The following is a 27,529-nucleotide window of genomic DNA, read 5'->3' as shown; positions in this document are numbered from 1 at the left end:
GACATGAAAATATAAATCAAACTGAATACGGGGACAAAGACTAACTCGAGAAGGCTGGGGCAAGAAAAGGGAGCACAGAGGAGAAGTGTGTTCTACACACACATACAAGCAAAATCTTTAGAAACAAAATTAGGAAGTGAGCCACGAGAGGAGGAAAAAGAGAGGCTTCAGGGGAGAGTGGTAGGGAGGAAACAGAGCACGGGGTCTGAGAATGAAATGGGGGCGGGTGCTCGGGTGGGAGGTTTTAGATGGGAAGTGGGGTGGAGAGAGGAAGTATTGGGAGAAGGCTTGTCCAAAGCCCAGTACTCAAGGAAATTCAATGAGGAGCTCCACTTTGCATGCTGATAAAAATGTGTGTGCATGTGTGTGTGTGTGTGTGTGTGTGTGAGAGAGAGAGAGAGAGAGAGAGAGAGAGAGAGAGGTGCAGAAGCACATGGAGCCCCTTGCTGCCAGGTTTGACAGACCTTGCTCAGGGAGTAATGCTAACTAGATAAGCAATGGGAAGTGGTAGATGGTTTCCACCCAGTTCGCTGTGGGGCCGGGGGTGGGGCTGTCACCTGGCGAATAGACAGGAGAGTGCAGGAGAGCAGGCGGGTGCCTGCAGAGCTAGACACGACCTCCCGACCTCCGTGCCCTGGTCCCTGGAGAGCATTCCACTTCTGCCTCTGCCCGTTCACTGCCGCATCCTTCTGGGCAGGCCTCTTCATCTCCGCGGCGTTCAACTGTTGACCCCTCATAAAACAAGGACAGGTATTTTCTCATGTGGTTTCTAGAAGGAGGACGTATTCTTAAAGCCCTCCATAAACCCGGACCATATGCTTATCCAAGCCACGGCCTGGTTCGTATGGAGAGGTGGTGAACCCCCCCCCCCCCCCCGCCAGGTTGGAAACCTACCCCACTGCCCCTGGGTGAGCAACGTTTTATTACAGCTGGGGCTAAAAAGATGCTTTTGTTTCCTTACTGCTGTGGATGTCTCTAAGGGGGAGGGCTGCTGGTTTAGGGAATCACGTGGTGTGGTCATGTGCATGTAACCATTTACTGGGGTAATGACTTGGAATGCTTTAGCCTTGCTTCTAGATCCATGTCTCTGCTCACCATCTGTGGGTGATGCCTTCCTGTATTACATTGTGGGTATGAAGAAGGCCTGAGAGGGGCCCATTAAACTACCCTAGTTATTCGCCTGCTGACAAGAGGCCACAGGCTTTTAGCACCCAGTCGGTACTCATGAGCCATCTTGCCTCCCAGTCCTGATGGTTGCTATACTGTAATTCTAAGTGCTTCAGTGATGTTAAGGGAACGTCCCACAATACTTACTTTGGATTTGAACAAAGAAAGTCTGCCTCCCATCAGGCAGGTAAGCCGTGCAGAATCTTTGTGCTCAGAAAGCTCGTTTCAAATGCCATTTTCCGTAGTGGCCTGTGCTGTTGGCTGTCCTGCCATCCGTAAGTGTTCAGGCACCAGAGACCAGCTGTAAATGTTCATGGAGTGATGCTGCAGTGGGGCAGTGTACCAGGCCTGCCCCTTGGAGCCACCATGAAGTGTGGCCTCTGGGGAGAGGGCTCAGCATGGATAGGTCTTGCACTATAGGTCTGATCACCTGAGTTCAGGGCTCAGGACATATATATTAAAAGAGCAAAGCTGCTGGCCCCAACAGTGTTCTTTTCAATCAATGACAAAACCTGGATTGACATCATGTTTCAAGCTTTGGATGTGCAGTGAGTATTAACTCTAAACTGGATCTAAGTCTCCTTTAAAATCCCATGACTGGGAAAGTTCTGGATCTCAGATGAAGGCATTAACATTTGGCGTAACAGGAATTAATTTGCATTCATCCAGAGGTTCTTGAAATGGTCAGAGATTGGCAACTGAATGCTGTCTATCAGTGTGTAGATGTGGAATGCGATAGATTAGCATCACTGTCCTGAGGGAGCCCAGACTGGGAGGGAAGCAGGGAGGCAGGAACCATGGCAAATGTGGCGCAGTAAAGGCTGAAGGTTCTACGTAAAAATTCCAGGCTGGTGAGAGCCACCTTTAATGTGGGGTATTCTACCTTCGCCTTCAGTGGCTGCCCCTCAAGGCTTTGTCAAAAACAAAAACAAAAACAAAACCCACGTATTTGCAGGGATGAGAAAGATGGTGCAGCATTTAAGAGCCCTCATTGCTCTTACAGAGAACTAGGATTTGGCTCCCAGCACTCATGGCAGCTTATAACCATCTGTAACTCCAATTCTAGGGGGTCCATTACCCTCTTCTGGCTTCATGATCACATCTACATGTGTGGTTCACAGACATATACTCAAGCACGCACACACGCACACTCTCTCTCTCTCTCTCTTAAAGAGTTATTTAAATTATATGTTTATGTTCACCCACACGTGTGTGCGCTCAGAGTGCCTGCAGCAGCCAGAGGTACCAGAGCCCAGAACTGGAGTTACAGGTGTTGTGAGCCACCCCAGCATAGGTGCTGGGCACAGAGGTAAGTGCTCTTGACAGCTGAGTTTTCTCACCACCCCCTCTTGAGATGCTTTATTTCTGCCTGGATGGCCAGATGTGAAAACCAAGCAGTCTTTAGGGTACTGGTGACCATTGGACATGCAGCCAAGGCTTCCCTTGAAGGCACATCTGTGAGCTGATGGCGGCAAACGGGCAGCCTGTGCAGAAATGGGAGCATCAGTTGTATTTTCAGAGGACGCCTTTAAAGAGGACAACCAGATTTCCCTTGGTTAGAGATGATAGATTCACCAAAAAGCCTTGGTCATTTGTATTTCCCTTTCTGATATGAGAAGTGGTATTAATTTGCTCACTTAAAAAGGTTAAGATGAAATGGATCATAAATCATTACTTCAAGGCCATAAAGTTAGCTGTTTTGTTAATGGAAAAGACATGTTTGGATGCTGGTGCAGGGAGGAGGAGAGAAGGGATGTGAGGGGGAGAGATGATGAGAGGGGAGGAATGAAGAAATGGGAGAGATGGAAGAAAAATGGGGATGGAGGAGGAGGAAGAGCAATGGTAGGAGGAGGATAGGGAAGAAGGAGGGAAAAACTAAAACTTATAGGAAATGACACAATCTGGAAAAGGCGCAAAACGTACATTCCTGGATGTGGTCATACGGAACATGTCTATTCGTGGTCTCTGTGCAGCTCATTGAAACGGGATCGTGTGTCCTACACACTTACCCTCGACACCCAAGATGGTCCATCAGGGTTTGTGAATCCTTGGTGTGGTGAGTACCAACCATATTAGCATATTTGGAGCCATTTCTGTAGTCCAGCAAAAGGTTTGGTTGCACTTTTCTGTGACATCAAGTTGAAGATGTCAATGCTGCCCAGGCAGTAAACAGGACCGACGCTCACAGGGGATATCTGAGAAGACCAGACAGGGTTGGTTGGTTGGTTGGTTTGTTTGAGGTTTTCTTGGAAGCTTAAGCTTAGGGTGGCCCTTGAAGCACAGGCTATTATTCAGTCCCTAGGATGGGGAGGGGGAGTAGATGCCAAACCTCACATTTAACCAGACACGTGGTTGCATTGAGGTATAAGCTGACACTTCCCCAGTGTGGGACTCACCACAAAACAGGTGATGGGCTTTTATTCACAAACAACAAAGTTTTGGCTGGAATGGCATGTTTGGTTGTTCCTGCACCAGTGTTGTGAAATGGGTCTTTGTCCTGGCACTGTTCCCCTGGGAATGCCACACGCCACCCTCCCTATCTCTGCTCCCATCTCCACCTCCTTGCACATTTGCTAGTCCTGAGCACCACCCCCTTGCTCTTTAGCCAATGGTTTGTCTTTTGGGGTGGTGGGTTGGAATTATTTATAAGTAGATCTTGTCTCATCTGAAGAAAAACAAAACGTAATGTTTCCATGAGGCTGGTTGATAATCTTTCGCCTGTGTAAGCTCTGCTCTGCTCAGAGCATATTCTAACCGAGAATTTGTTGAGTGACTAAATGAAAGTAGTTGAGCCACTGTACGCATATGTTAAACACAGAGTAGGATAGTTGTCAAAGAGGATAACATGCTCCCCTACCTGTCATACTCTTTTAAAAAAAAGTCACAAAATACAGAACTTTTAGCTATGTACTACTGAGCAACTCCCCCCCCCAAAGTTGGTGGTATAAAGCAATAGCCATTTTACCATGCTCACAGATTGTATGGATGAGCAAGTTAGACAGGTGCTAGGGACTATGCAGTCATCCTTTTGGGCAAAGACGGTTCAGGTTAAGGCTGGAGAGACAGCTCAGGGGTTAAGCGCACTTGCTATTCTTCCAGGGGACCAGAGTTTGATTCCCAGCACACACATCAGACTCCTCACAACTGTCTGTAATTCCATCTGCATGAGACCTGACACCAAGATCATGGAAGTGCTGGTCCCTTCTTAATCACTGCTAATGTCTCAGCTCCAACTGACCAGCATACATTGTCCCAGTAAAACAAAGGTTTTACCATAGTGGTTTTGGTCTCTTGTTAATCACAGCTGATTCTTCACATGAACAGCCCAGTGAAGTCTTTGCTTCTCTCTGAAGCTTCACAAGCCAGACCTTCATTGTCTGTGTTTCTCTCAGAGCGTTTATCTTCCGAACTCCCATAGAAGATGTCACCAAGCTTTGAACACTCAGTGTTTTTTTTCTAGCTCAGAGTTCCAAATTCCTTCCACAGTCCTCCCAAAACAATGTGGTCAGGTCTGTCATGGCAATACCCCACTCCTTGTACCAATTTCTGTCCTAGCTGGGGTTAGTTTTGCTGGGATAAACACTATGACCAAAAAGCAGTTGAGGGAGGAAAGGGGTTATTTGGCTAATGCTTCCATATCACTGTTTATCACTGAGAGAAGTCAGGGCAGGCACTCGAACAGGGCTGGAACCTGGAGGCAGGAGCTGATGCAGAGGGCATGGAGAACAATACTTACTAGCTTACTCCTCATGGCTTGCTCGGCCTGCTTTCTTACAGAACCCAGAACCACTGGCCCAGAGCTGGCACCACTCACAGTGGGCTAGCCCTCCCCCATCAATCACTAATTAACAAAATGGCCTACAGGCTAGCCTGCAGTCTAATCTTATGTTTCTTCTCTGTTGAGGCTGTCTCCTCTCTGATGTCAAACCGGCATAAAGCTGTCCGGTGCACCTGGTGAACCCCTCAGCTGGAGGTAACCAAGTAACAGGTGATATCTGGCACTTGGCTTACGAAAGGTTTGTGGCTAGGTATGACATTGCCTCCCTTGACCTTAAAAATTGCTTTAAGCTGCCAAGGCTAACAAGGGGGAGGATCTGACTAGAAACACAGGAAGGAGGTATGTGAATGTCTCAACCCCAAAAGGAAGTCATGGTATAACAAAGAACTAAAGTGTCAGCTAATGATTAGTTAATGGTTTGTTAATATACATTGACTACAAACGTAAGAGCAGTTAAATTTGCCTGTTTGAGGAAGAGTGCTCTCAAAATCTGCCACTGACTCCCAGTTAGATGACTGTCCCCTTCAGCTCATGTGACCAAATGTTTATTGAGCTGCTATTTTGTTCTATGCATCATGATCAAAGATGAGCATGCTGAGGTGAATGTGAACCGGCCTTGTGACTGGAGGGGAATTCTATAGGGTTACCACCCCGGGAGAAGGGACATCAAGGGAGGGAGAGTGACCCCATCAGACATAGTCAGGGAAGTAAGGGCTTGAGGGAGAGATTCAACTCTGAGAAGGATGGATAGGAACCAAGAAAGATGAGGACAAAGAAGGTCCACTGGATCCTGCAGCATGGTAGCTGTTGGTAACTCTGCTAAAGCCAGAAGAAGCAGAAAGACAGAAGAATAGAGCAGATTCGGTGTGCTGCATTTGATGGGAAGTTTGGAATTTTGATGGCCTTGTTTTATGGCAGGCTCCTTGAGGGCTGCTGTCTTCACTCTAAGCTGTAAGTCACACAGAGAGGTGGTCCTGGTTCACTGGGCCCCCAAATAAGCAGACAGGCCCACCGAAGCTTGAGTAACTTAGAAATCCTGTGGAGCTGGTATGACTCTCATTTCAGAAATGGTTGAGGGTTTTTACACACTACCGAGGTCTAGGGAAGCATTGCAGCTTTCTGGTTACCCTCTCTGGGCTCATGAAGCAGCAGGCTTGCCCGGGAGGTCAGGGTCCCCTCTGTAAAAGATTCTAGCATCCTCCATCCTGCAGTACTCTTCCTCCCCCCTTTCCCCCATGGTCTCACACAGCAAAGCATATGCTCAATCATAATTCCACCCAGCCCTGAAACATCTATTCAGGATCAAATTCTTAAAACCTCAGGGGTCCTGGGTGATTTTTCTGCCCAGGCCATGAACCTATCATAAAATGTAATGTATGGCATATTTTTAAATGCTGAGGGCACTTTCTTCCCTTGTCCCCAGAAGACTGAAAGAGCGTAGTGCTTGTCTCTGCAACTCTAAAGCATGGCAAACATTTCGGAAGTGGCAGGCTGGTCTCTCAGCATCCCTCATAATTAAGGCAGACGTTCCTAACTGACTCTATGTACAAGTCCCTCAGGGAGTTGGGAGATGCCCCCAAGTGTCTTTCCAGAAGAATATCTTAAGTGCACTTAAGATACATGGAACCACAGCTAATTCAGTTATACTGAAAGCTAATTAAAATGCAAATAAAAATCATTAGACCACATTTGCAATGTGGTAATCTGGATTCTTTTTATTAATGTTTATATAATAACAGCTGAAGTTGCTGGTGTGTTCGTGCAGTGGGTTGTGTACACAAGAGGACCTCGGGTGGTGTTCCTCAGGCGCTGTACTTTTTTTAAAGACAAGGTTTTTCACTGATTTAGAGCTCACCAAGTAAACATGGCCAGCCATGGAGCCCTAGGAATTCACTTGTCTTGGGTTCCTGGGTGCCAGGATTAAAGAGCATGTGCAAGCAACCACACCTACCTAGCTAGCTAGCTTGCTTTTTCCCTTTCTGCCTCCCTCCCGCTCTCCCTCTTCTTTCCTTCCTCCCTTCCTTCCTCCCTCCCTCCCTTCCTTTTTTTTTCATCTCAGGGATCGAACTCAATTACTCGTTGATTGCAAAGCTGGACTGAGCTGTCTCTCTAGCAAAGATCCGTAACCTTGAACTGCTAAACAGAAACAATACTTCAAAGTAGCTGCAGCTTTAACATGATGGGACAAGTCTTCAGCTATCCCGACTGTGGTCTTAGGCCTTTACAGTACTTTTCCAGCTGTGTTCATTTTTGATGAAACAGAAACGCTAATTTTTGTGAGAAGTTCATAAAAGTATTTTTTTTCCACACATTTTCACAGACCTCCTCAATGCCCTTCTTTTAATAATTTCTGATTTAGGATATAATTTTGGTTAAAAGTAATGAAAACAGAAAATCCATCATTTACTTGATATGTTGTAACTTCATTGTTAATCCATCGATAGTTTACGTCCTGTTTTTCTTTGCAAGTTTTTTTTCCTTTGTCTCCCTACTCCCACTTCTCTCTCACACTCACACACTTTTCCAACAAATGTCCTGCTCACATTTTATCTAGCCTTACTCTCTTTAGGATATTTAAATCAACAAGCTTACAATAGGACTTATTTCATGGTGTTTCACATGCTGTTTTCCAGAAGCAGAATCTGAGATGTGGGGGTTTGGATGGGAGATCTATCAGGAGAGCACTGTCACAGTGAGAGAGTGGGACAGAAATGAGAGAGTTGAAAGTAGGATTTAAACCCGGTGGGAGTGCTCTGGTGTGCAGCCTATCCTACGCAGTGAAGAGGGATGTGGGCGTGTATCTGTCTGCATCCCCCAGCCAGGAGAGCCTGGGCTGCATTAGTTTCCCAGCACACGGCAAACATCAGCTTCTGTGATCCAGGACCTGGCCACACCCTTAGATCCTACCTGGCTGCAATCAAGGCTCCGAGCAGGTCTCTTAGGACACTGGGGGTTATCCTCCAGCTCCTGTGTGTGGGTGAATTGATTTGTAGCCACTGTGGAAGCCACGGCAACTTTGAGGTGAACAAGAGATCGTGTGGGGAGCCACCTGAGTAGGTCCACCCAGATCGCCACCCATTTAACTCAGTCTAACTGCTACAGGACTGTAAGCACATCTGTGAACCTTCTGTGCCTCTGCCGTAGAATGTAACATAATATTGGGAGTGACATCCCGTAATGTTCAGCCACCCTCATGCTCAAGAGACGATTATTCAAGGCAGTGGCAGCAGTTACATGCAGATGGAATCCAGAGTGGGGGGGGTACACCAGCTGTGTGGAGAACCCCCGCATTCTCTCATACCCTCTGTCGGTCCCTCTGATTGCCTGTGGGGCTGTTTCCTTAGCCCTTACTTCAAGCACCTGTGATGGTCTTCATCGCTGTGGCATGAGAGGCCACTTTCCCCTCTGGGTCAGTCTGTCCCTTGCCCCCACCTTGTGGTTTTGCTCTTCAACGCTTTTCCCAAGTAGTGACCATGGCGCTGCTGTTCACTTTTCCTCATGCCAGAATCTCTCCAAGGTCCTCCACACACACTGGGCCTCATTCCCTCTCACTCTTCAATCCTGGAGATTGACCCTGCTTAGGGTCTTGCGCCTGTCACACCAGTATCCTACCACTGCGCTTCATCTGCGGACCCCTTTGTAGATTCCCAGACACTGTCTTAATCAGTTGCGCAGGCTGGCTTTGAATTTTCAGCCCTCCTGTCTCAGCTTCCTAGATAGGTGGGGCTACCTAGCCATGTCTCTTCTTCATAAAGTCATGCAAAGTTGATTCTCTCAATCTACTTCACATTTGGAACAGGCTCAGAGGGTGGAAGTCAAAGGTTGATCCCTGGATCAAAGGTTGTGAGAGATGGGGCTGGGATTCTCTCCAGCCTTGAGCTCCTTGCAAACCTTTAGTTTCCCTTCCAGGACCAGCTCCTTTGCAAGGATTACTCTGTTGTTGATTTTTCACATGTGAATGTATGCATCTGTGTGTGTATGGGTGTGAGGATATGTGGAGACTGGAGGGTGACGTCAGGAATCATCCTCAACGGTCCCACCCTATTCCTTGAGGCAGTCTCTCAGTCAAACAGGAGCACACAGATGTGCCTAGTCTTTGTAGCCAGCTTTCTCTGGGGATGCCCTGCCAGAGGCTGTAATTAGAGGTGGACATTTGTGTGGCTTTCCAGACTCTGGCCCTTATGCTTATTTGACAAGCACTCTAACCACTGACTCGCTAACTCCATGCAAGGATCCTCAGCACTGCTATTAATGTCCCCCCTGGATACATGGTCACCTTCTCCCCTACATTCCTGTCTTTGCTCACAACATCGCATAGCCTCTTCTCTGATTCCTTGTACCTCATATGGAGCCAGGCATACAAAACCCAAGTGTTGGCATGGGGTCACTGATGTTCTCTTGAGGGCCAGCCAAAACATCCTGCATCCTCCACCACTCCCCCATTCCCACTCCTCTTGGATGCCCCTTACCAGCACATATTGCTTTCTAGTCTTTCAGACAGGGCTACTCTTGGTGCTTTACAGGAAACCAGAGGAGACCACACCAGAGCTGAGACCCAAAGCCAGGCACCGCCTCTTCCTCTCCATAAACTCCAACACAGAATCAAACTCTTGCTGACTTTCTCATTGCTGTCACCAAATGCTTGACAATAAGCATGAGGAGGGATTTACTGTTACACGTGTTTTGAGAATGCAATCCACCCTGGCGGAGAGGACTGGCTATGGGAATGTGAGGCAAGAGGTTACATCGTACCAGAAGTAAGGACTTAAAGCAGGGCAGAGGCTGTGCTTATAAACTTCAAGGCCCCTCCCCACTTCCTCCAGATAGCCCTTCCCCAAAACAGCACTACCACCAGCTGGGAACCAACTGTTCAAACACAAGAGTGGGGGTGGAGGTGGGGTGGGGGTGGGGGCACAACATAAACAGACCCCCCAACCCCAGCTAGCTGTCTGTGATTTTCATCTGTGAACAGAGCCATTTATGCAAATGTGTTAATTGGTGGTGAACTGTGCTTTCTTGTACTTTCTGAGCACTGGTCCTTTTGGAAAGACCCTCACACATGTCACACTAGTGATGCTATGTGCTAGTGTAATGCACTGCCTGCAAAGGGATACTTGGCTTTAATTGAGACCTCTCTACTCACAGGGAAAAATGCTCAGAAACAAGATGTTCTGACTTGCTCACTGCTTCCTGCTCTTGTGACGGGATTTCTGTGGTCCTCTGAGTTGGGCTGATGTTTATAACTGAATCCTTCTGAAGATAAAGCTTTGTCCCTTCGCAATGTAAATCTTGTCACGGAAGACTGTTACAGTCAGCGGTGCTTTTCATCACGTTCTGTTTAAAATTATTTATAGAATTTCCTCCTTGGTTTTAATTTTGCCTGCTTGTCATCTAATTTATCGGTCTGCATGTGAAACCACACTCGGCTTCAGTTCATTTTCTCGTAAAATGGGAAGCAGAGTTTGCTCTGTGCACATGTCCTGATAAAGATTCGCTTAGCAGGAGGGCAAGGGGGTTGTTGGCATCTCTTCTCATTAAAAAGTTTGGCAGCAGATTTATTGAGACATAACTCATACATTGCACAGGTCACTCGTTTAAAGTGTGTGTTAGTGACTGTAGGGGTCTGAGTCAGTTGCCCCCCCAATAAGTCTCAGCCATTGACTATTTAGCCCCCATTGGTGGGAACTGTTTCAGAAGGATTAGAAGGGGTTGCCTTGTTGAAGAGTTGTCAGTGTGGGTGAGCGTCTTTTATTAATTAATTCAATTTAGATCTCGGTCATAGACCCCTCCCTTCTCTCCTTTCAGTCCCACCCTCCCTTCTGAATCCTCTCTCTCCTATTCTTCAGAATAGGGGAGCCCTCTTACCCAGACACCCCAGCTCATCTCTTTGAATGAGGGCTGAGTTCTTCTTCCATCCCTGTGGCCTTGTAGAAAAATCCCACCAGAGGAAAGTGATCAAAATCAGGCTAGTTTATGTCAGAGATCTGCCCTATTCCCCTAACTAGTTGGCAGGCTTGAAGCCTAAGCTGCTCAGTGGACTCACCTTCTCAGGGTCTGTTCAATGTATGTCTATCCTGTACATACGACCAAAATCCACTTATAAGTGAGTATATGCCATGTGTGTCTTTCTGGGTCTGTGTTATCTCGCTCAGAATGGTCTTTTCTAGTTCCATCCATTTGCCTGCAAATTTCATGATTCCCTTGTTTTCAATGGCTGAGTAGTATTCTGTTGTGTAAATGTATCAGAGTTTCTTTATCTATTCTTTGGTTGAGGGACATCATTCACCATGATCAAGTAGGCTTCAGAGATGCAGGGATGGTTCAACATATAAAAATCCATCAATGTAATCTACCATGTAAACAAACTGAAAGAAAAAGAAAACACATGATCATCTCATTAGATGCAGAAAAAGCCTTTGACAAAATCCAACACCCCTTCATGAGAAAAGTCTTGGAGAGATCAGGAATACAGGGCTCATACTTAAACTTAATAAAGGCTAAATACAGCAAGCTGATAGCCAACATCAAAGTAATTAGAGAGAAACTCAAAGCAATCCCACTGAGATCAGGGACAGGCAAGGCCGCCCACTCTGTCCACGTCTCTTGAACATAGTACTACAAGTTCTAGCTAGAGCAATAAGACAACTAAAGGAGATCAAAGGGATACAAATTGGAAAGGAAGAAGTTAAAGTATCACTTTTCACAGATGCTAGGATAGTATATATAAGTGATCCCAAAAACTGCACCAGAAAACTCTTGCAACTGACAAACTCCTTCAGCAAAGTGGCTGGATACAAGATTAATTAAAAAAAAAAAATCAGTAGCCCTCCTGTATATAAATAGCAAATGGGCTGAGAAAGAAATTAGGGAAACCACGCCCTTTACAATAGCCACTAAGAATATAAAATGGGTGAGCTCTGACACCTCAAAAGGCTCACCAGGCTCATGCCGTTCCCAGTATCATCTCTGTCTCCCACTTACGGATCAAGATATGAGCTCTTGGCTGTTCGCATTTCTGTCTTTGCTTCACCATCATAGACCCTAACTCTCTGAAACTGTGAGCCCAGTTAAAGACCTTCTTTCCTAAGCTACCTTGATCACGGACGTTTTCTCACATCAATAGAAAAGTAACTGAGGCAGAGAGTTTTCTCGCTGCTGTGACCAAATACCTGAGAAGCGGCTCACAGGGGCAGTGGGCCCCTTTGGCTCAGTTTGGGACAGTACAGTCTATCATGCCACAGAAGGCAGTGGCTGGCAGCTCTGGAGTCAACAGAGCCAGAGGCTAGAATTCCCCTCTCCTTATCTCAGTGGAACAGGAAACAGAAAGAAAGGAATGCTGACTCTTAATTTGTCTTTTTTTTTTTTTTTTTAGTCCAGAACCCCAGCTTATGGGATGATGGCACCACTGACATTCAGGGTGAATCTTCCCTCCCCAGATTAACCCCGCTAGGGTCACTCTCATAGACACGGTTAGACGTATGTTTCCAGGTTATTCTAAATACACTCAAGTTGACAATCAAAATTAGCCATCAAAAAAATGTGTGTGATTTAGTTTCAGTGTATTCAGAGTTACACAACTATTCCCACAATCAGTTTTAGAATACTTTCACTCTCATAGAACTTCTGTATTCTTCATTCACTCCTCACTCAACCTTTGTATCACCCCCCATTCCCCAAACTCCAATCTGCTGGTGTTGTTTCTATCTGGTAATAGAAATGAAGTTTCACAAATTCTCTTACCAAAGATACTTTAAAAATTCGCACTAGCTGCCATTTATTGTTCATGTATGATAGAACATTATGATGCTGTTATGCTTGGCACACTATATAATTATAAGTGTTACCCCTGTCCCTGGTTCCTGCATGCCTCCTGGATGCCTTGCTGAGTTTTCCATTCCTTTTCCTTCCATTCTTTCTTGTTGACTTACCTCTCAGGTCACAGGTCCTCGGTCCTGCTGTGTCTGTTCCACAGCTGGACAAGAGCTACTATCTCAGCAACCTAACTCCTGACCCTTCCTGCTGTGGGGATTGTCTGATGCCAACAGGGAAGTGAAGCCCTGAGTTCACACTCGTCTCCATGCACTTCTTTCTCTCTGGGCCTTTTGGTCCTCATCCTGGCCGCCTCTGAGCATCCCAGTCCCTGCCAGGAGCTTAGCTCACAGACCCTCATGCCACATGGCTGTGAGTCTGGAAACATGTGAAAGCAAAAGTGCCTATAAATGCTGGGGTCATCTGTGTGTTCTTTTCCTCTTTGGGGGCGACTGGCTCTGAGGGCTTGATCCTGTTGATAGTTCCCTTTTACTTTTAAACCAGTGTTAGGGGTGAGGAGGTTCTCTCTCTCTCTCTCTCTCTCTCTCTCTCTCTCTCTCTCTCTCACACACACACACCACAAGCATTTGCTTATGTGTGTCCAACTTTTCCAGTTGCCAGTGGGAGGAGATAGTTTTAGTAAGTTACTCTCCTATTCCTGGACATGGAAAATCTTTTGTTTCCTTTTAAAACAATCTCCAAGCTTATGAAAACTTCAAATTGCCTATAATGTTTAGCTACTATTCTGATAGCATCACGTGGCGGGGGATATTTTCTGAGAAAGGAGTCAATAGGCAACTTTGTCATTGCTTGAACACCACGGAGTGTTCTTATGCTCACGAGGATGGCTATGATGTCGCTAGGAGATAAGAGCCTATGTGGTTTGAGGAGGGTGTCATCATGCAATCTGGCTGTTTTGTGAGTGGAAGCATGGAAATGACGTGCCCTGCTTGTTGGGATTTTTTATTTCTAAGAGTGTCTGTGAAGCCAACACAGGCAGAAGTGGAGAGGGTTGGGCTCAGGGAACATGTGGGAGAGAATTCAGAATAGGAGAGGCAGAAAAAAACACACTTAAAAAAGAAAACAAAAAAATTGAGGTCTCAAAAACAAAACAAAAAACACCAAAAAATGAAGACAACAACAACAAAAAACCCACTTAGTGGATTTCCCCACAAAGCAATAATCTAACTTAATGCTAACTGCTTATTTGGTGAACTTCTGTGTTTTCTGCAAATTTAAAATGAGGCCAGCCCTTCCTGTTTTTATTTAATTTGCCACTGTGAGCCAAGGAAAGGAAAAACTGTGTGTTGCTTTTTTTTTTTTTTTTTTCCAGAGGAGAAAAGCAGCTATGGGGTAGATTTCCAAGTCACGTGGCTAGCCAGCTGGTGCCGCAGTGACCAAGCCCAGCTTGCCAGGGCCCTGCAGGGAGCAGTGGGACCCAGTCACCCTCATCTCCTCCCAAACAGCAATGTGTATCTTCCTCAGGCCAGGAAAGCTCTGTCTCTGGCCCACTGTTGGGTCCTGGCTCTGGCCCTCCCACAGCCCTCTTTTTCTCTGAACCTCTTGGCTGATACCTTCCCAGCCTCTTCCCAGCCCTACTCCCATCAGTGCCATAATGTTACAGCTAGGAGGATCTTTCCACAGCACAGCCTGTAGCATCACATTAGCTCTGTCTCTACGCTCCCTGGCTTTTAGTATGGAATGCACACAGTCTTAGGGGTGGGGTTCCCTGATATCTGATCTCTGCTTGAGCCGCCCTGCCCATCAGCCTGACGGTTCTGTGTCCTTGGGTCTACGTGGTCCACTATCATCTCTAAGCTTCCTGTGTGCCACTGCACCGGCTAACCCTCACACCTGCGGCCTGGCACATGTCCTTCTGTCCTCCAGCTCAGCCAAGGATGTTCTCTTCTGGGAAACCTACCAGGCTTTGTAAGAATCAGGCGTCAACTTCCTTTGCATCCGCAAAGCCACCTCTACCCTAGTGCATGCCATACAACATTGTGGAGGCTTGGCTTTTCCCTCGGGAACTGTTAATTCCATGCAGGTCTTTCATGTCTGTCTCCCTGCCACCCAGCACACCGCCTGGCATAAAGCAAGCACCCAATAAATTTCAAATGGAGCATGTGTTACATTCCCTATAAAAACCTCAGCCATAGCCAGGTCGGCCACCAGCCTTGGTGTCCTCCGTAAGCACGCCTTCTATTTTCAAAGTAGGAGACGCCTGACGCCTTTCGCCGGAAGAGGTCAATTCTGGCCTCTTGGAGGCTGAGGCTGAGGTATGTGTTCAACCTGAGAAGCTTCTGTCTGTAGCCCAGTGTGGGGTGCACACCTGTAATGGAAGCACTCTGGAGAGGGAAGCAACGTGACCAGAGTTATCTTTGACTATATAGAAACCTTGAGGCCAGTCTGGGGCGTACGTGACCTCATCTCAAAAGAAAAGGAAAAAAGGGAAATAAAAATCAGCTTGTAGTAGCAACTTTCTAAGTAGTAAAATCTGAGCTGCTGTGGGGCGGTGCCGGAGAGCCACAGACGGCCATTCCGGCCTGTTCCTCTACTTAACGTGCTGAACAGAAGGAAGCGGAATTTCCAGAAATGATGGGGAAACCCCAAACAGCCGGCTAGTTTTCCTCTGCAGCCTGCAGCAGAGCAGCTCAGCTCCAGGAGGGGCTGGGCTCCCCATGCCCGTGTCTAATCCCCGTACCCTCCCCTGCCACCACCCCCCCCACTCAGTGTGGTTTGAGTTCCCAGCTGGGTACTGCCACACCATGTAAGAAGCTGCTTCTCAAACTCATTAAGTAAATCAGGCTCAGGCTGCTCAGGTGCTGCCAGAGAACAGCCTCCATCCACCTCGATGTCAGCCTGTACCCATGGTCCAGACTCAGGCACACCTTGACTAAGGTCTCCCTCCTTGGCGGTCACTGTGTGTGGTCACATGCTCAGAAACACCCTCACTCCATGTCCTTATTTCCTAGCTATGAATTATTCATTCATCTTTTGGGGTGGGTATATTTGTGCTCTCATGTGTGTATGTGTGTGCACGCGCGCGTGAGCTCGTGAGGAGGGGTGCTCACCCACATATGTTCCTGTAGAAGCCAGAGTGTCTTCCGCTATCATCTTCCACCTGCGTGTCTGAGACAGGCTCTCTCACTGAACCTGCAGCTTGCTGTTTTGCTTAGATTGTGCTGCAATCAAGCCCTCAGGGTCTGCCTCTCTGCACTTCCCACTCACTAGGATTACAAGTGCACACCAATGTGCTGGGGACCCAAGCTTAGGGCCTCAGGCTTGCAGAATGAGCCGTTTCTCCATCAAACCACCTCCGAATCCCCTGAACGAGGCAGTTTTCAAAAAGGAATTACTGGAACCCAATGTGACGGGAATGGTTTTAAATGGGACCTTATGAGCTAGGATTTGCTCATACCCACCTATGATTGCAGCACTCAGCGTCATGAGATTGAGGTCAGGCTGCACTGTGTGTAACAAATGAAAAAACCAGCCCTAACCTGCTACACAGTGGAACCCTCAACACATTGGTGACCAAAGTATTTAATGGACAGCAAGGAAGTGCCCTTTGCTTTTGGTTCCTAGAATCTGGCTCTCCCTCATAACGAGCTTTGGGATGGAGGGCTGGTTGCTTGAGCTCCATGGTCTCAGCTACCCCTTCTGTAAAAGGTAAGCAGAAATCCCCCCACCAGATGTTGTAAGGACTAAGTAGAAGGAGGTCAACTCAGGCCTTAGAGAAGTCCTTGAAATACACATGGCAGCCTAGAAATGTGATGTGACTACTGTCCCTCTCCCACTCTCGTCTTCCCTGTGCCAAATAACGTGTCGTGGACTTACTTTGACATGAAATATTTAAGTGCAAAACTATGAAATAGTTAAACAACCTCAAAGAAACCCAATGAATGCATTCTCAAACATGTGAATTTGGCATCTGTTCATCCATCTTTCTAAGGACCATCAACCGTCTTTGAATTCTAATTAAGTCAGCAGGCTGGAGCGTCTGGATTGTAGGTACTTGTCTTGCTCCTGGGAAGATCTCAAGTCTTAAAGATCTGTTCTAAGATGAAGAGTTCCAGAGAACTTCCTGGAAACTTTCTCTAAGGCCCTTACCTCACTTTGCTGGGAAGGCCCTGTATTTTTGTTTAGGCTGTAAAGTTGAACCTTTTCCCAGGTGGATGTATTACTGAACACAAATGTTCACCATCTGCTTCTTGTTCAGGCATCTGCCCCTGATATCACTGTATCCCTTTTCCCCACCCTCCATACCCTACTTCTTGGTCACATCTGCCTCCCATCTCTTACTACTCAGCACTGCTGACTCCTTTCCAGAACTATTACAGCAAGTTTCTAGCATCCAACACCTTTGAGTGTGTTCTACTCAACACCCTATCATGAGGAGATTTGTGAAAAAAAATTAGAGTGCCATGGCCCAGTAAAACTGAGGCCACAGCTCCCTTCTCAGATAAAACTCAAGTAGAAACAGAACTGACAGACAAAACGGTAGACAGGCAGTTTAACCAGGCTTGGTCTTGGTGGGTCCCCTTACCCACGCCTATGCTTACTAACCAGACTGCCCCACTCCCCAGGAACCAAGCCCCATCCTGAGAAGTCTGCCACCTTCCTTCACTTCTAAAGCATGATTTCATCCAAAATGGGGGTTATCTGTCATCCTTATAGTCACATACTGGCATCCTTAGAAAAAACACTCGTGTCTTCCAGGGCGCGTGCTGGGCACAGGGATGGCAGTGAAGTTTGGCAGCCAAGATACGTGGTCTGTGTTCTCTCATACTGGATGAGAGTCAGTCCCCAGCTGTCCCCAAGGGTAGCCATGACTGCCTCTGTGGGAGACTGGCTGTTGTAAAGGGTTGGAGACAGCTCTCTTCTAGGTACTTCCTGGGACATTTGGAATCTTCCACCATTTTTTTTAATACAATGAGACTCCAATCCTAACTCCTCCAGACTTCATGGAGAGTAGTGTGAATTCAGACTTCATGGAGAGTAGTGTGAATTCAGACTTCATGGAGAGTAGTGTGAATTCATGGGCTATAGGTTCAGGTCTCCTGGCATGGGTGGCATCTGTCACCTGCCCAGCTTCTCCTGTTCCGTGTAAGGCCTTTCTCCATTCCCTGCGCCAAGGCCCTATGCTCTCCAGGGTGGTTACAGAGCAGAGAGACTGGGATGTGGGTGATGACCTCCTTGGCCTTGCTGTTAAGGCAGACCACCCCAGACAACGTGCTGGCCTTAATGCAAGACCACGGACCAAAATTACTCTTGTTTCTAGTTCTCACCTGTGAGGGTGTGCTGCCTACAGTCACCCAGAGGCAGTGCCTCTATGCACAAAGACCATGAACTTTAACATTGAAAAGATCTGCATCCTTACCGGGCCTGTGTCCTGTGCAACTGAGTCTTGTAGCGTCCTTGCTTTTTTCCTGTGTGATGCTAGGATATGGAGACCGCTGTTCATCTCTGGAAGCCGTAGCATAGCCCTGGCATCTTGTTTGACTGTGTCTCCTTTTCTCCTCCCTTCTGCAGTGATTTGAATGAGAAATGCCTTCCATGGGCTCCAGTATTTGCACACTTGGTCTCCAGTTGGGAAGGTTTAGGAGGTGCAGCCTTGCTGGAGGAAGTGTGGCACAGGAAGTGGGCTTTGAGGTTTAAGAGTTTCCACCACTTGCCGTTCCTCCTCTGCCTCTTCCACCTCACTCCTTCCTGCCACTGGCTGAAGGTCTGAGCCTTCAGCTTCCTCCCCCTGCTTCTTGCTGCCATGCTCCCCACTGCGGCGGACTCTGACCCTCTGGGACCATAACCCCGATAAACTCCTCTATAAGTTGTCTTGGTTGTAAGGTTTTATCACAGCAACAGAAAGGGTGACCGATACAGCACTCCTGCCTTGCTTCTGGCTGCCAGTCAATCATTCTCTTGGGCCCTGAAGTCCTTAGATTCTGGAGAAATGAACACACAACTTGCATCTGGCTTCACTGATCACTAACGCGGCACAGACACTGCTCCAGTCAGTGCTGTTAGGTACCCTGTGCAGACTGAAAACTGTGAAGTGTGAAAGTGCTTTGGTCATATATAGCCCATAAAAACAAAGGGCGAGCAAAGAGTGTAGATGCTCTCCCGGCCACCAGCTGGCATCTGACTACACACATGTGGATGACAAATGAGATAATGTCTTCCATAGGCTCTGGGAAAAAATGATTTAGCAGCACGTAAGGGAGCCTGAGACACTCCTGACTAGGCGGCCTTTGCCCTGGCCCCCACCTGCCTTGCCCAAGACGAAAGCAGTGAAACCTTAGCTTGTGCAGGTGGTTGTGAAGACCGCCTGAGGTGAGCGAGGGGTGCGGCAGGTGGGTGGTTCTTTGTACACGGTGGAATGCTGCCCCCCCCCCCCACACACACACCACAGATGATCACCGCTAATGTTCCTTCTTCTTGGCCGTTGCAGCGGAGAGTCCAGGACGTCATCAGCCCCATCGTGTTTGAAGCTGCCTACAGCCTGGATGTTCAAGTGACTGGTGAGGAGGAGCGGGAGCTGCCGGATCTGACGCCAGTGCTACGCTGGAAGAAGGGACAAAAGATCGCCCAGAAGAATCAGGTTAGAACCTCTTCTAGTTCTGTTTCTGCCTTTGCGGTAACATATTCCGGCAGAAAGCCACTTAGGGGAGCAAGGGGTTATTTTAGCCCTGGACTCTAGGTTACAGACCGATACTGTGGAGAAGGCAAGGCAGGAACTTGAAGCTGCTGGTCACGTGACATGCACGCACGCACGCACACCCTGGGCAAGGCTTCTTTTTGTTTTAAGATGCGGGCATCTCTTCTAAAGCCCAGTTGGGAAGGTGGACTGCAAGCCCTGCCGGCCGCTTAGACTCAGAACTGAGTAAACCCCCTACTGCCAGCACGGAAGTCCCCCCAGTAAGACCTAGCCTTCCGTCCTGCCAACTACCTGCATGTTACCTGCAGACCAGCCAACAGGTGATTGACCCTAGCTATGAACTGGCAACCAAGAGAAACTGAGCTTAGAGGAAATATGGGACCTGAGAAAGGAGGGTCCATTGAAACAAAAATAAAATATTTGACTCAGAAGGCAAAAGGTAATTCTGGGAATAAAAGAGAATTTATTGTTTTTCAACACAGGCTCTTGTTTGTTATGTAGCCCAGCTTGCCTTCACACTTGTAGTCTCTCTGCCTTAATCTCTCAAGTGTCGAGATCACAGGTGGGCGTCACCACACCCAATCTGAGACAAAAAAGCTCTCTCAGAATAAAGAGGTTAAATTCCCACTAACCTCTTTGTGTGATTTACAAACACCTGTAACTCCAGCTCCTGGCCTCCAAGAGCACCGGAACACACATACACAGACATGGACACAATAATAATAATAATAATAATAATAATAATAATAATAATAATAAATCTTCCCACAGACAGTGGTGGGCACTCCTTTAATCCCAGAACTGGTCAGAGACAGATGTATCTCTGAATTTGAGGCTAGCCTAGTCTACAGAGTGAGTTTCAGGACAGCCAGGGCTACACAGAGAAACCCTGCCTCAAAACAACAACGATGACAACAAATCTTAAAAAGCAACATGCTAAATAATGCTATGGTTCAAATATGTGGCATATGAGACTGGGATTTTTAGGAATAGGTAAGGACAGGGAAGAAGAGGACCTGGTTGTTAGAGGATTCTCTGTCAAGTTAAAGTCGCATGTTCCAGATTCAGCTTTTATGGAGTCAAGACAATGATCGTGGCTCTACCGTGGAATCACATGGACAAAACAATGTAAACACCGCTTATAGGTTTCAGTCTCTGCCTCCAGCCAAAGTCAGACTACAGCTAATAGGCATAAAACAAAGACGTCCTCAGGATGACTAGACAGATTGTAAAAGAATAATAGTTCTCTTGGTATCTTAATCTCCTAATATCCCTTTTAAATTGGTAAGTTGGGAGAGATTGTAAAACTTGATAAAGCAAGAAATTGCTGATCATTACTTAAAATTGCAGAGAACAGTAATAGAAGCCAGCCCTTAGTGCCCCTGTGCCTGCAGCCCAAGCTGCTCTTGGGAGTAGGGAAGGTGGTGCCATGGCTAAAGGGCTTGGCACAGGTGTGAGGAGGTGGGAATGGGAGGAGCACACTGGCCAGAGGGACCAGCCACATCCACAGGCTCCGGGTTTGATCAAAAACTGCCTCTCAAGGCCAACCTGGTCTACAGAGTGAGTTCCAAGACAGCCATGGCTACACAGAGAAACCCTGTCTTGAACTTAAAAATAAATAAATAAATAAATAAATAAAGCTACTCTGCCTAGGCTTCTGGAGAGATGGCTCAGTGGTTAAGAGCACTGACTGCTCTTCCAAAGGACTTGAGTTCAATTTCTAGCACCCATGTGGGGTCTCATGACCAGCTGTAACTCCAATTCCAAGGAACCAGATACTTTCACACAGATATACATGCAGGCAAACACCAATGCATATGAAATAAAAATAAGTAAATTATCCTTAAAAGATACTGTCTGGGTGAATAAGGTGGAAAAGCAATGAAGAATTACTCCCAATGTCAGCCTTGAACCTCTATAGGAAAGCATTGCTACCCGCCCCTTACACAAGTGTGGCTACACACACACTCACATGAAAACTAACATTGACAAAGGAAAAGTCTCAGGCCCACCTAGGCACTCTAAAACAGGAACTTATGGGGTACCACGTGTTTTAATAAGTTGACCATTGATCCTGACCCAGCCAGTTTGGAACCCTCTGTGGTAGAGGAGCAAAGAGTAGCAGTTTGCCTGTGAGGTGGGGAGGAGGCGGGAGGGAGCCGGGGTGAAATCAACCTTTGTCTGTGGTTGTAGGAATTCAGAGGGGCAATGCAGTGATCTGGAGAATTAAGTCGTCACATCAGTGTGCTTTCTAGAGGCACAGAAGTAGCTACCAAGATAAAGATGAGCAAACATTGGTAACCGTGCTTCTCTCCTCAGAGAGACCTGGTCAGGGATGTGTGTGGTGGAGAGAGCAGTTACGTTTTTTTCAACCATGTCATTCTCTGGTTGAAATTAAAATAGAAAGAAAAATATTGTTCTTAGATTGGATGGGATTGCCCAGGAGCCTGGGACTTTTTAGGGAAGCAGCTCTTGCTTTTTCTTCTTGGCCTGATTATGAAAAACAACAGAATCGAGTCAGCTGAATGATCTTCACCACCCCTCCATGTGCCTTCCAGATGTTGCCTCTGTTCAAAGGCAAAAACAATGGGCGGCTAGCTAGGGCCACTCCAGGAGTCAGAGCTGGTTTCAGCCAGGGGCTCAGGAACTGTCTCTGTCACCACAAGCTCAGATACTGCACCAACAGTGCATGGGTCCCCCCGTCTGTCCTCCATGCTAACCCCATCCTCATAGGCCCAGCACGTGGCTTGTCACCTAGCCTCAGCACACCTGTTTCCCTGAGGAACCCTCCACGGCTTCCCTCTCAGAGTTCACAGGACCCTGCAAGGGGATACCCTGATTCTCCAGCACTCTCCAGGGTCACCAGCATACTACAGTCCTCAAAATTACTGTCCTCTTCCAGCCTGAGGCCCTGCTCTCCCCTCTTCTGTGAAGGTTCCCATGCTGTAACTCTCAGGGCCCGTCTGTGTGTTTGAGGTTTCAACCTGAATGTTTCTGGCTCACTTGGAGAACTATCTCTGCTCTCCCAACTCAGCTGCCTGTCTGCTCCTTCTTCAAGCCCCATCACAGCTGATTCTGCAATTACTTGTACATCTCCCCCGCGCTAGAGTGAAGCCCAGTGGCCACAGAGATGTGTCTTCTCTCATTAGCTATTAATTCCCCAACACCCGCCTCAAAACCTGGCCTAGCGTGGGTGTCTCCATTGAAAGAGCCCTTGTGAAGGAACAAAAGTGTATGTCATCCTGCAAGGCTGTTTAATGAAATAGGATATGCTGTGAGCTCTCTCTGGAGTCTCTCTCTCCCAGGCCAGCATATGCTATGTGAGCAGCAGTGACTTATATCACAGGGTGTGTGTGTGTGTGTGTGTGTGTGTGTGTTCACAGCAGTCTATTTTTCAAAACCTAAGGTAGAGGAAACTGAAACAGTAAGCAAGCCACCAGTTAAATGCCTTGGTCATGGTACCTCTTCAGAGCAATAACACCAGATGACATGGGTCCCCAGCTGGCTCCTCTCATACCTGGGGCAGTACTGAGGAGGAACATCAAGTCATTAATGTCACTTTTGCGGTCCGGGCAGATGCTACAGTAAGAGGCAGACACTCGCTGTGAAATCATGTGGCGCATCAGAACACATCTGTGTGTCTTCCTTTAACTGGAGCCTCCTTGATTAGTCCCCTTGGGTGGGATCTCAAACACATTTACTACCATCCAGCCCAGTCATCCTGCTTTTCAAAGGCTTCAGCCTGGGACTTGGTTGCCTTAGCAACCTTACATACAGCGTTCAGTCCATGTACATAATTGCAGTTTAATTTAAAACAAGTATTGCTTTGTCTAAGCAAATGGCCCGTCTCTCGTCCTAGCAGATGCATTTAAGATTCATCCTTCCTGTTACCTGAGAAGGGAGGATTTTTCTAGTGTGGGTGTGGGAGTTGAAAAGGGTCCCTCAAGGCCTGAGCAGCTGGAACTACCTCATTGACTTTCCAGCCCCCGAGAACCATATGCCCCTTGCTGCTTTGGCACCACGGAAGGAGCTCAGAGGCAGCTGCCGTTAGAGCCACCTGCATCCATCCACAAACGCCAGCCCAAAGGTGCTGAAGCATTCATTAGCTAAATGGTATACAGAGGAGTCAGCAAACCCCAGCCTGTGGCCATGTCTGTTTTGTAAATAAAGTTTGAGTGCCACCGTGGGCAGGAAGGGGTGGCTTAGGGGTAGAAAAGCTTGCCACACAAACATGAGAAACACAATCAGACCCCAAGAACCCACATACATGCTGGATAGGATTGGTGGCCCAGAGATAATGCCAACCCTCAGAAGCCATGCGTACATAGGCAATGCCCTGAGCAAGCCGCTTAGGGAGACCAGTCATGTATGTGAACTCTAGTCTTGCAAGAGACCTTGCCTCAAAGAATAGGTGGAAGAACAATTGAGGATTATCCCCAACATTGACCTCTGGCCTCGACATGCATGCTCACACACATGCAAACACACACATACACACACACACACCCATGAAAATAGAAAAGAGGTTGTCGGCATATGCCTGTTCACAGCCACTTTACTGCACGATGCCTCTCTTGGCTCACTGGAAGAGAGACCAGAAAGGCCACAAACTCAATGATGTCCTGTTTCACTCTTCAGAGCCAAAATGTGCTAGCACCATCTAAAAAAAAAAAAAAAAAGGATAATGATTCAGCAAGAAATGAGGAAAAGGATTTTGTGAATGAACGAGTAACCCCCCAGGAGTATCCAGGTTGAGGAAGAAGCCAGCCCAGGAACCTAGGCTGCAGGCCACTGGGGGCACACTCTCCTCGGCCCTCGGAAGTCTGAGGCAGGAAACGATTATCTCCTGAGAGAGGTTTTAGCTTCCTGCAGCAAGGAGAGATGAGATCAGCTCTCACCGTCAGGAAGGCTGCTTCCAGGGAGGTGAGCAATACGGGCTGTGCAGAGTTGCAGGTAACAGCTAAAAGGCAGGGGGGAGACGTCAGTTGGGCCTTGCCTGATGGAAATGCCAAACTTGTGTTTTCCCAGAAGACCCTGGGTTCAGGTAAAAGTATCTTGACAGGTTTCTCAGGGACCAGACTTACCGCTGTTGGGATTGTCCTCTGAGAGGAACATGTAGAGTGGGAACATTACCTTAAAGCTGGACTCTCTGTACCTCATGCTAAGGAGCAGCTTTTTACAATTCCTGGAAACTCTGTCCTCATCCAGCATGTTGAAGCTGTGCTGTGCCAACCATCTTGCGCCCCCCCGCCCCCCCCCCCCGCCTCGAGATGATTCCTAGGGAACAAATTGGCCATCTTCCCAGAAGGGGCTCATCCAGGTCCAGGCACAGGAATCAAATTTCCACCTCAGCATACAAATGAGTGGACATCCCTTGCACACACACACGCATACACACTCTCATTCACTCTCTGGTATTTGGCACCGGTCCTGTGATTTTATAGTGTATCACCTTTTCAATGATCCTTAACACAACTGCTTTCCCAGCTTACCAAGGGGCTTGACTCAGCCCAGGTTCTAAATTGTGCCTCCCACTCTCGTCTTCAGTGCTCCTGACGTAAGGAGGACTATTGGGCTGGCAGAGTGTTCAGGGAGCACTCTGGTGAGAGAGTGTTAAAGTATTGCTGCGCAAGGACACACTCAGGGATTTGGCTCCCACTAGGAGCTAAGGACCCTCTGTGCGCTGCACATGGCTCTTTGAACTTGCCCGTGGGTAGGTTGTCCCCGGTGTTGCTGTTGTGAACACTGAGGTAGTAGGCGTGGGGGTGCGGCCATCCCTTCAAGGTGCGTGTAACCTCCACATGCTCACGAACGCACATGTGAGCCTGCATATACCCATGTGCACACACACATTAATGAAAAACAGGATCCTTATCTATAATTACTGTAAATAGACCAAACTCCCGCAAATTAAAAGATATGAAGTGATGAAATGGATTAAAAATACACAGAAAATCAAACTGTTTACCAGAAATTCACTTCTGGCCCAGGAGTGTATAGGGACAGAGGGAAAAAAAAATATGTATATATATATATATGTGTGTGTGTGTGTGCGTGTGTGTGAATGTTAGCCAAAGGAATCAAGAGTAGTTCAAACCTGTAGACTTAAAGTAGACTTTAAGAGCAGGTGCTGTCTCTGAGGCAACGAAGGTCTCTACATAGTGATAAAGGTGAAAGAAGAGCTATCAGCGTGCAAGCCCCCACCATCAGAGAAGTTACACAGGTCACACAAATGCTGGCAGATCTGAAAGGAGACCTTGGTGGTAACACCCAACCCAACCCTGGTGCCTTACTCTCAACACTGGGTAGAACTTCTCCACAGAGGACTACTTAGTCACCATTCCATTGCTGTAACAAAGAACAACATGATCAAGGCAACTCACGAAAGAAAGAATTTAACTAGGGGATTGCTGACAGTTTCAGAAGGAGAGTTCATGACCATCATGGTGGAAAGCATAGCAGCAGGCAGGCAGGCATGGCACTGGAGCAGTAACTAAGGGCTTCCTCTTCAAGCACAAGGCGAAAAGAGATCAAGACAGTGAGCACTGTGGGATTTTGAAACCTCAAAGCCCACACTTGGTGACACATACCTCCTCCAACAAGGCCACACCTCCTAATCTTTCCTAAAGAGTCCACTAACCAGAAACCAAACATTCAGATGGCCTGTGGGCCATTCTCATTCAACACACCACAACCAACCAAGAGACAGAAGAGCTGGACAGCTTTGAAGATCAGCAGGCCTAATAGACATGCACAGAACATTCTGCCCAACAGAAGATTGCCTACTCTTCTCCAAGGTACAAGGAGCACTCTCCACAATAGACTTCGTGTGGGAACAGAAATCTAAACAAAGCTTGAATCATACCAAGTATCTCTTCTGACCACAATGGAATGAAACTAAAAATCAGTAACAGAGAGAAAGAAGGGGCAGCGATGAATTTGCTTAAGAATATTCCATTTGGTAGGGCTTGGTCAAACCACCTCAACTCTCTGCACAGCGTGGGTCCCTGCCAGGCACTCTGCAGTCCCTAAGAGCCCCACTCCCATGATAGCTTCACCCCATGGGAACCTCTTTACAAAACTCTGGGGTTTCCTTGGCTCAGAGGAGCTAAGTTGCAAGAACAAATAACTAGGAGAAGGCTCTGTTGCTCTCTTTTTATGGAGTTGGCTCAGATGTCACATAGTAGGACTTTTAGTGTAGCCACAGACCCTGCTAAAGAGCAGGGAGGCAGTCATTAGCTTGTGCTCCTCTGTGGAGGGAACTATCATTTTGCATTGTAAAGAGCTCAAGGGGAAACATTTCTGTGTAGATTCTTGAAAAATACCTTTCTCCACACTGAAGTGGGCTCACATCTGCCGCTTTCCATCATCGGTTAGGAGGTCTCCTGGTGCTCACTTGTTTGCACTGTAAATTTTGAGAAGTCAGTATAAGAGTGGGTGGTGGCACGGAGAGCTGGTTGGCGGTTGGCAGAAGTCTGAAGGACAGGGCCCACAACTTGAAGGATGTTTGTCACAGAATGGATTGGGATCACATTCTCTCCTCCCCGTCCTTACCTCTGCCCATTGCCACCTCTGAGGCCACCACTTCCCACCCCAGCTCTGGTTCCACTCCTTCCCACTTGTACCTTCAGTCCCGCATCGCCCTTCCCCATAGTTCATTCCTGTTGACAAAAGACTCACTTTCAGTTAAGGGTGCACCTGGGGACGGGAAGGGTCATGAGACAAAGCTGGAGTAGCTCACACGTGTATCAGGGAAAATAGGCTTTGAATCAGGATCTGTCCCTAGAGACAAAGAAAGGCATTACACAGTAACAAAGGTTCCAATCAAGAAGCAGATTCCAAGTTTATAATCTATAATAAATGTCTACCTGACATTGGAAGAGCCCAAATCTATCTCACGTGCCTGTAAAGTGAAAGACATACTCAGGAATGGGTCTGGTTTTGGGGGACCTGACACTATAAGATTGAAAAGATGAATCTAAAAGGAAAACAAAATGTAAAATTATCAATGTAAAGTCAAGTTAAAGGCCTCAGTAGGGCCATGTTTACAATGGACCTTCAAGCCTAAGTTCCATCAGCTTGTTAAGGATGCCTTTATTCCTACGCTTGCCCTAACGCTC

The 27,529-nt window shown here is 47.3% G+C and overlaps 1 protein-coding gene across 1 annotated transcript in view; it reads left to right on the top strand.

The window, feature by feature from the left end:
- Itga9 (integrin subunit alpha 9) overlaps window positions 1–27,529 on the top strand; it is a 270,685-nt gene that overhangs the window by 139,186 nt on the left and 103,970 nt on the right. The window contains exon 16 of the mRNA XM_060385077.1: window positions 19,203–19,352. Within this exon, the coding sequence (XP_060241060.1) occupies window positions 19,203–19,352 (150 nt within the window). The remainder of the gene's footprint in view (window positions 1–19,202; window positions 19,353–27,529) is intronic.

This window comes from Meriones unguiculatus, chromosome 6 (genome assembly GCF_030254825.1).
Source record: "Meriones unguiculatus strain TT.TT164.6M chromosome 6, Bangor_MerUng_6.1, whole genome shotgun sequence".
Lineage (NCBI taxonomy): Eukaryota > Metazoa > Chordata > Mammalia > Rodentia > Muridae > Meriones > Meriones unguiculatus.
This window is presented reverse-complemented; position numbering and strand designations above follow the sequence as displayed.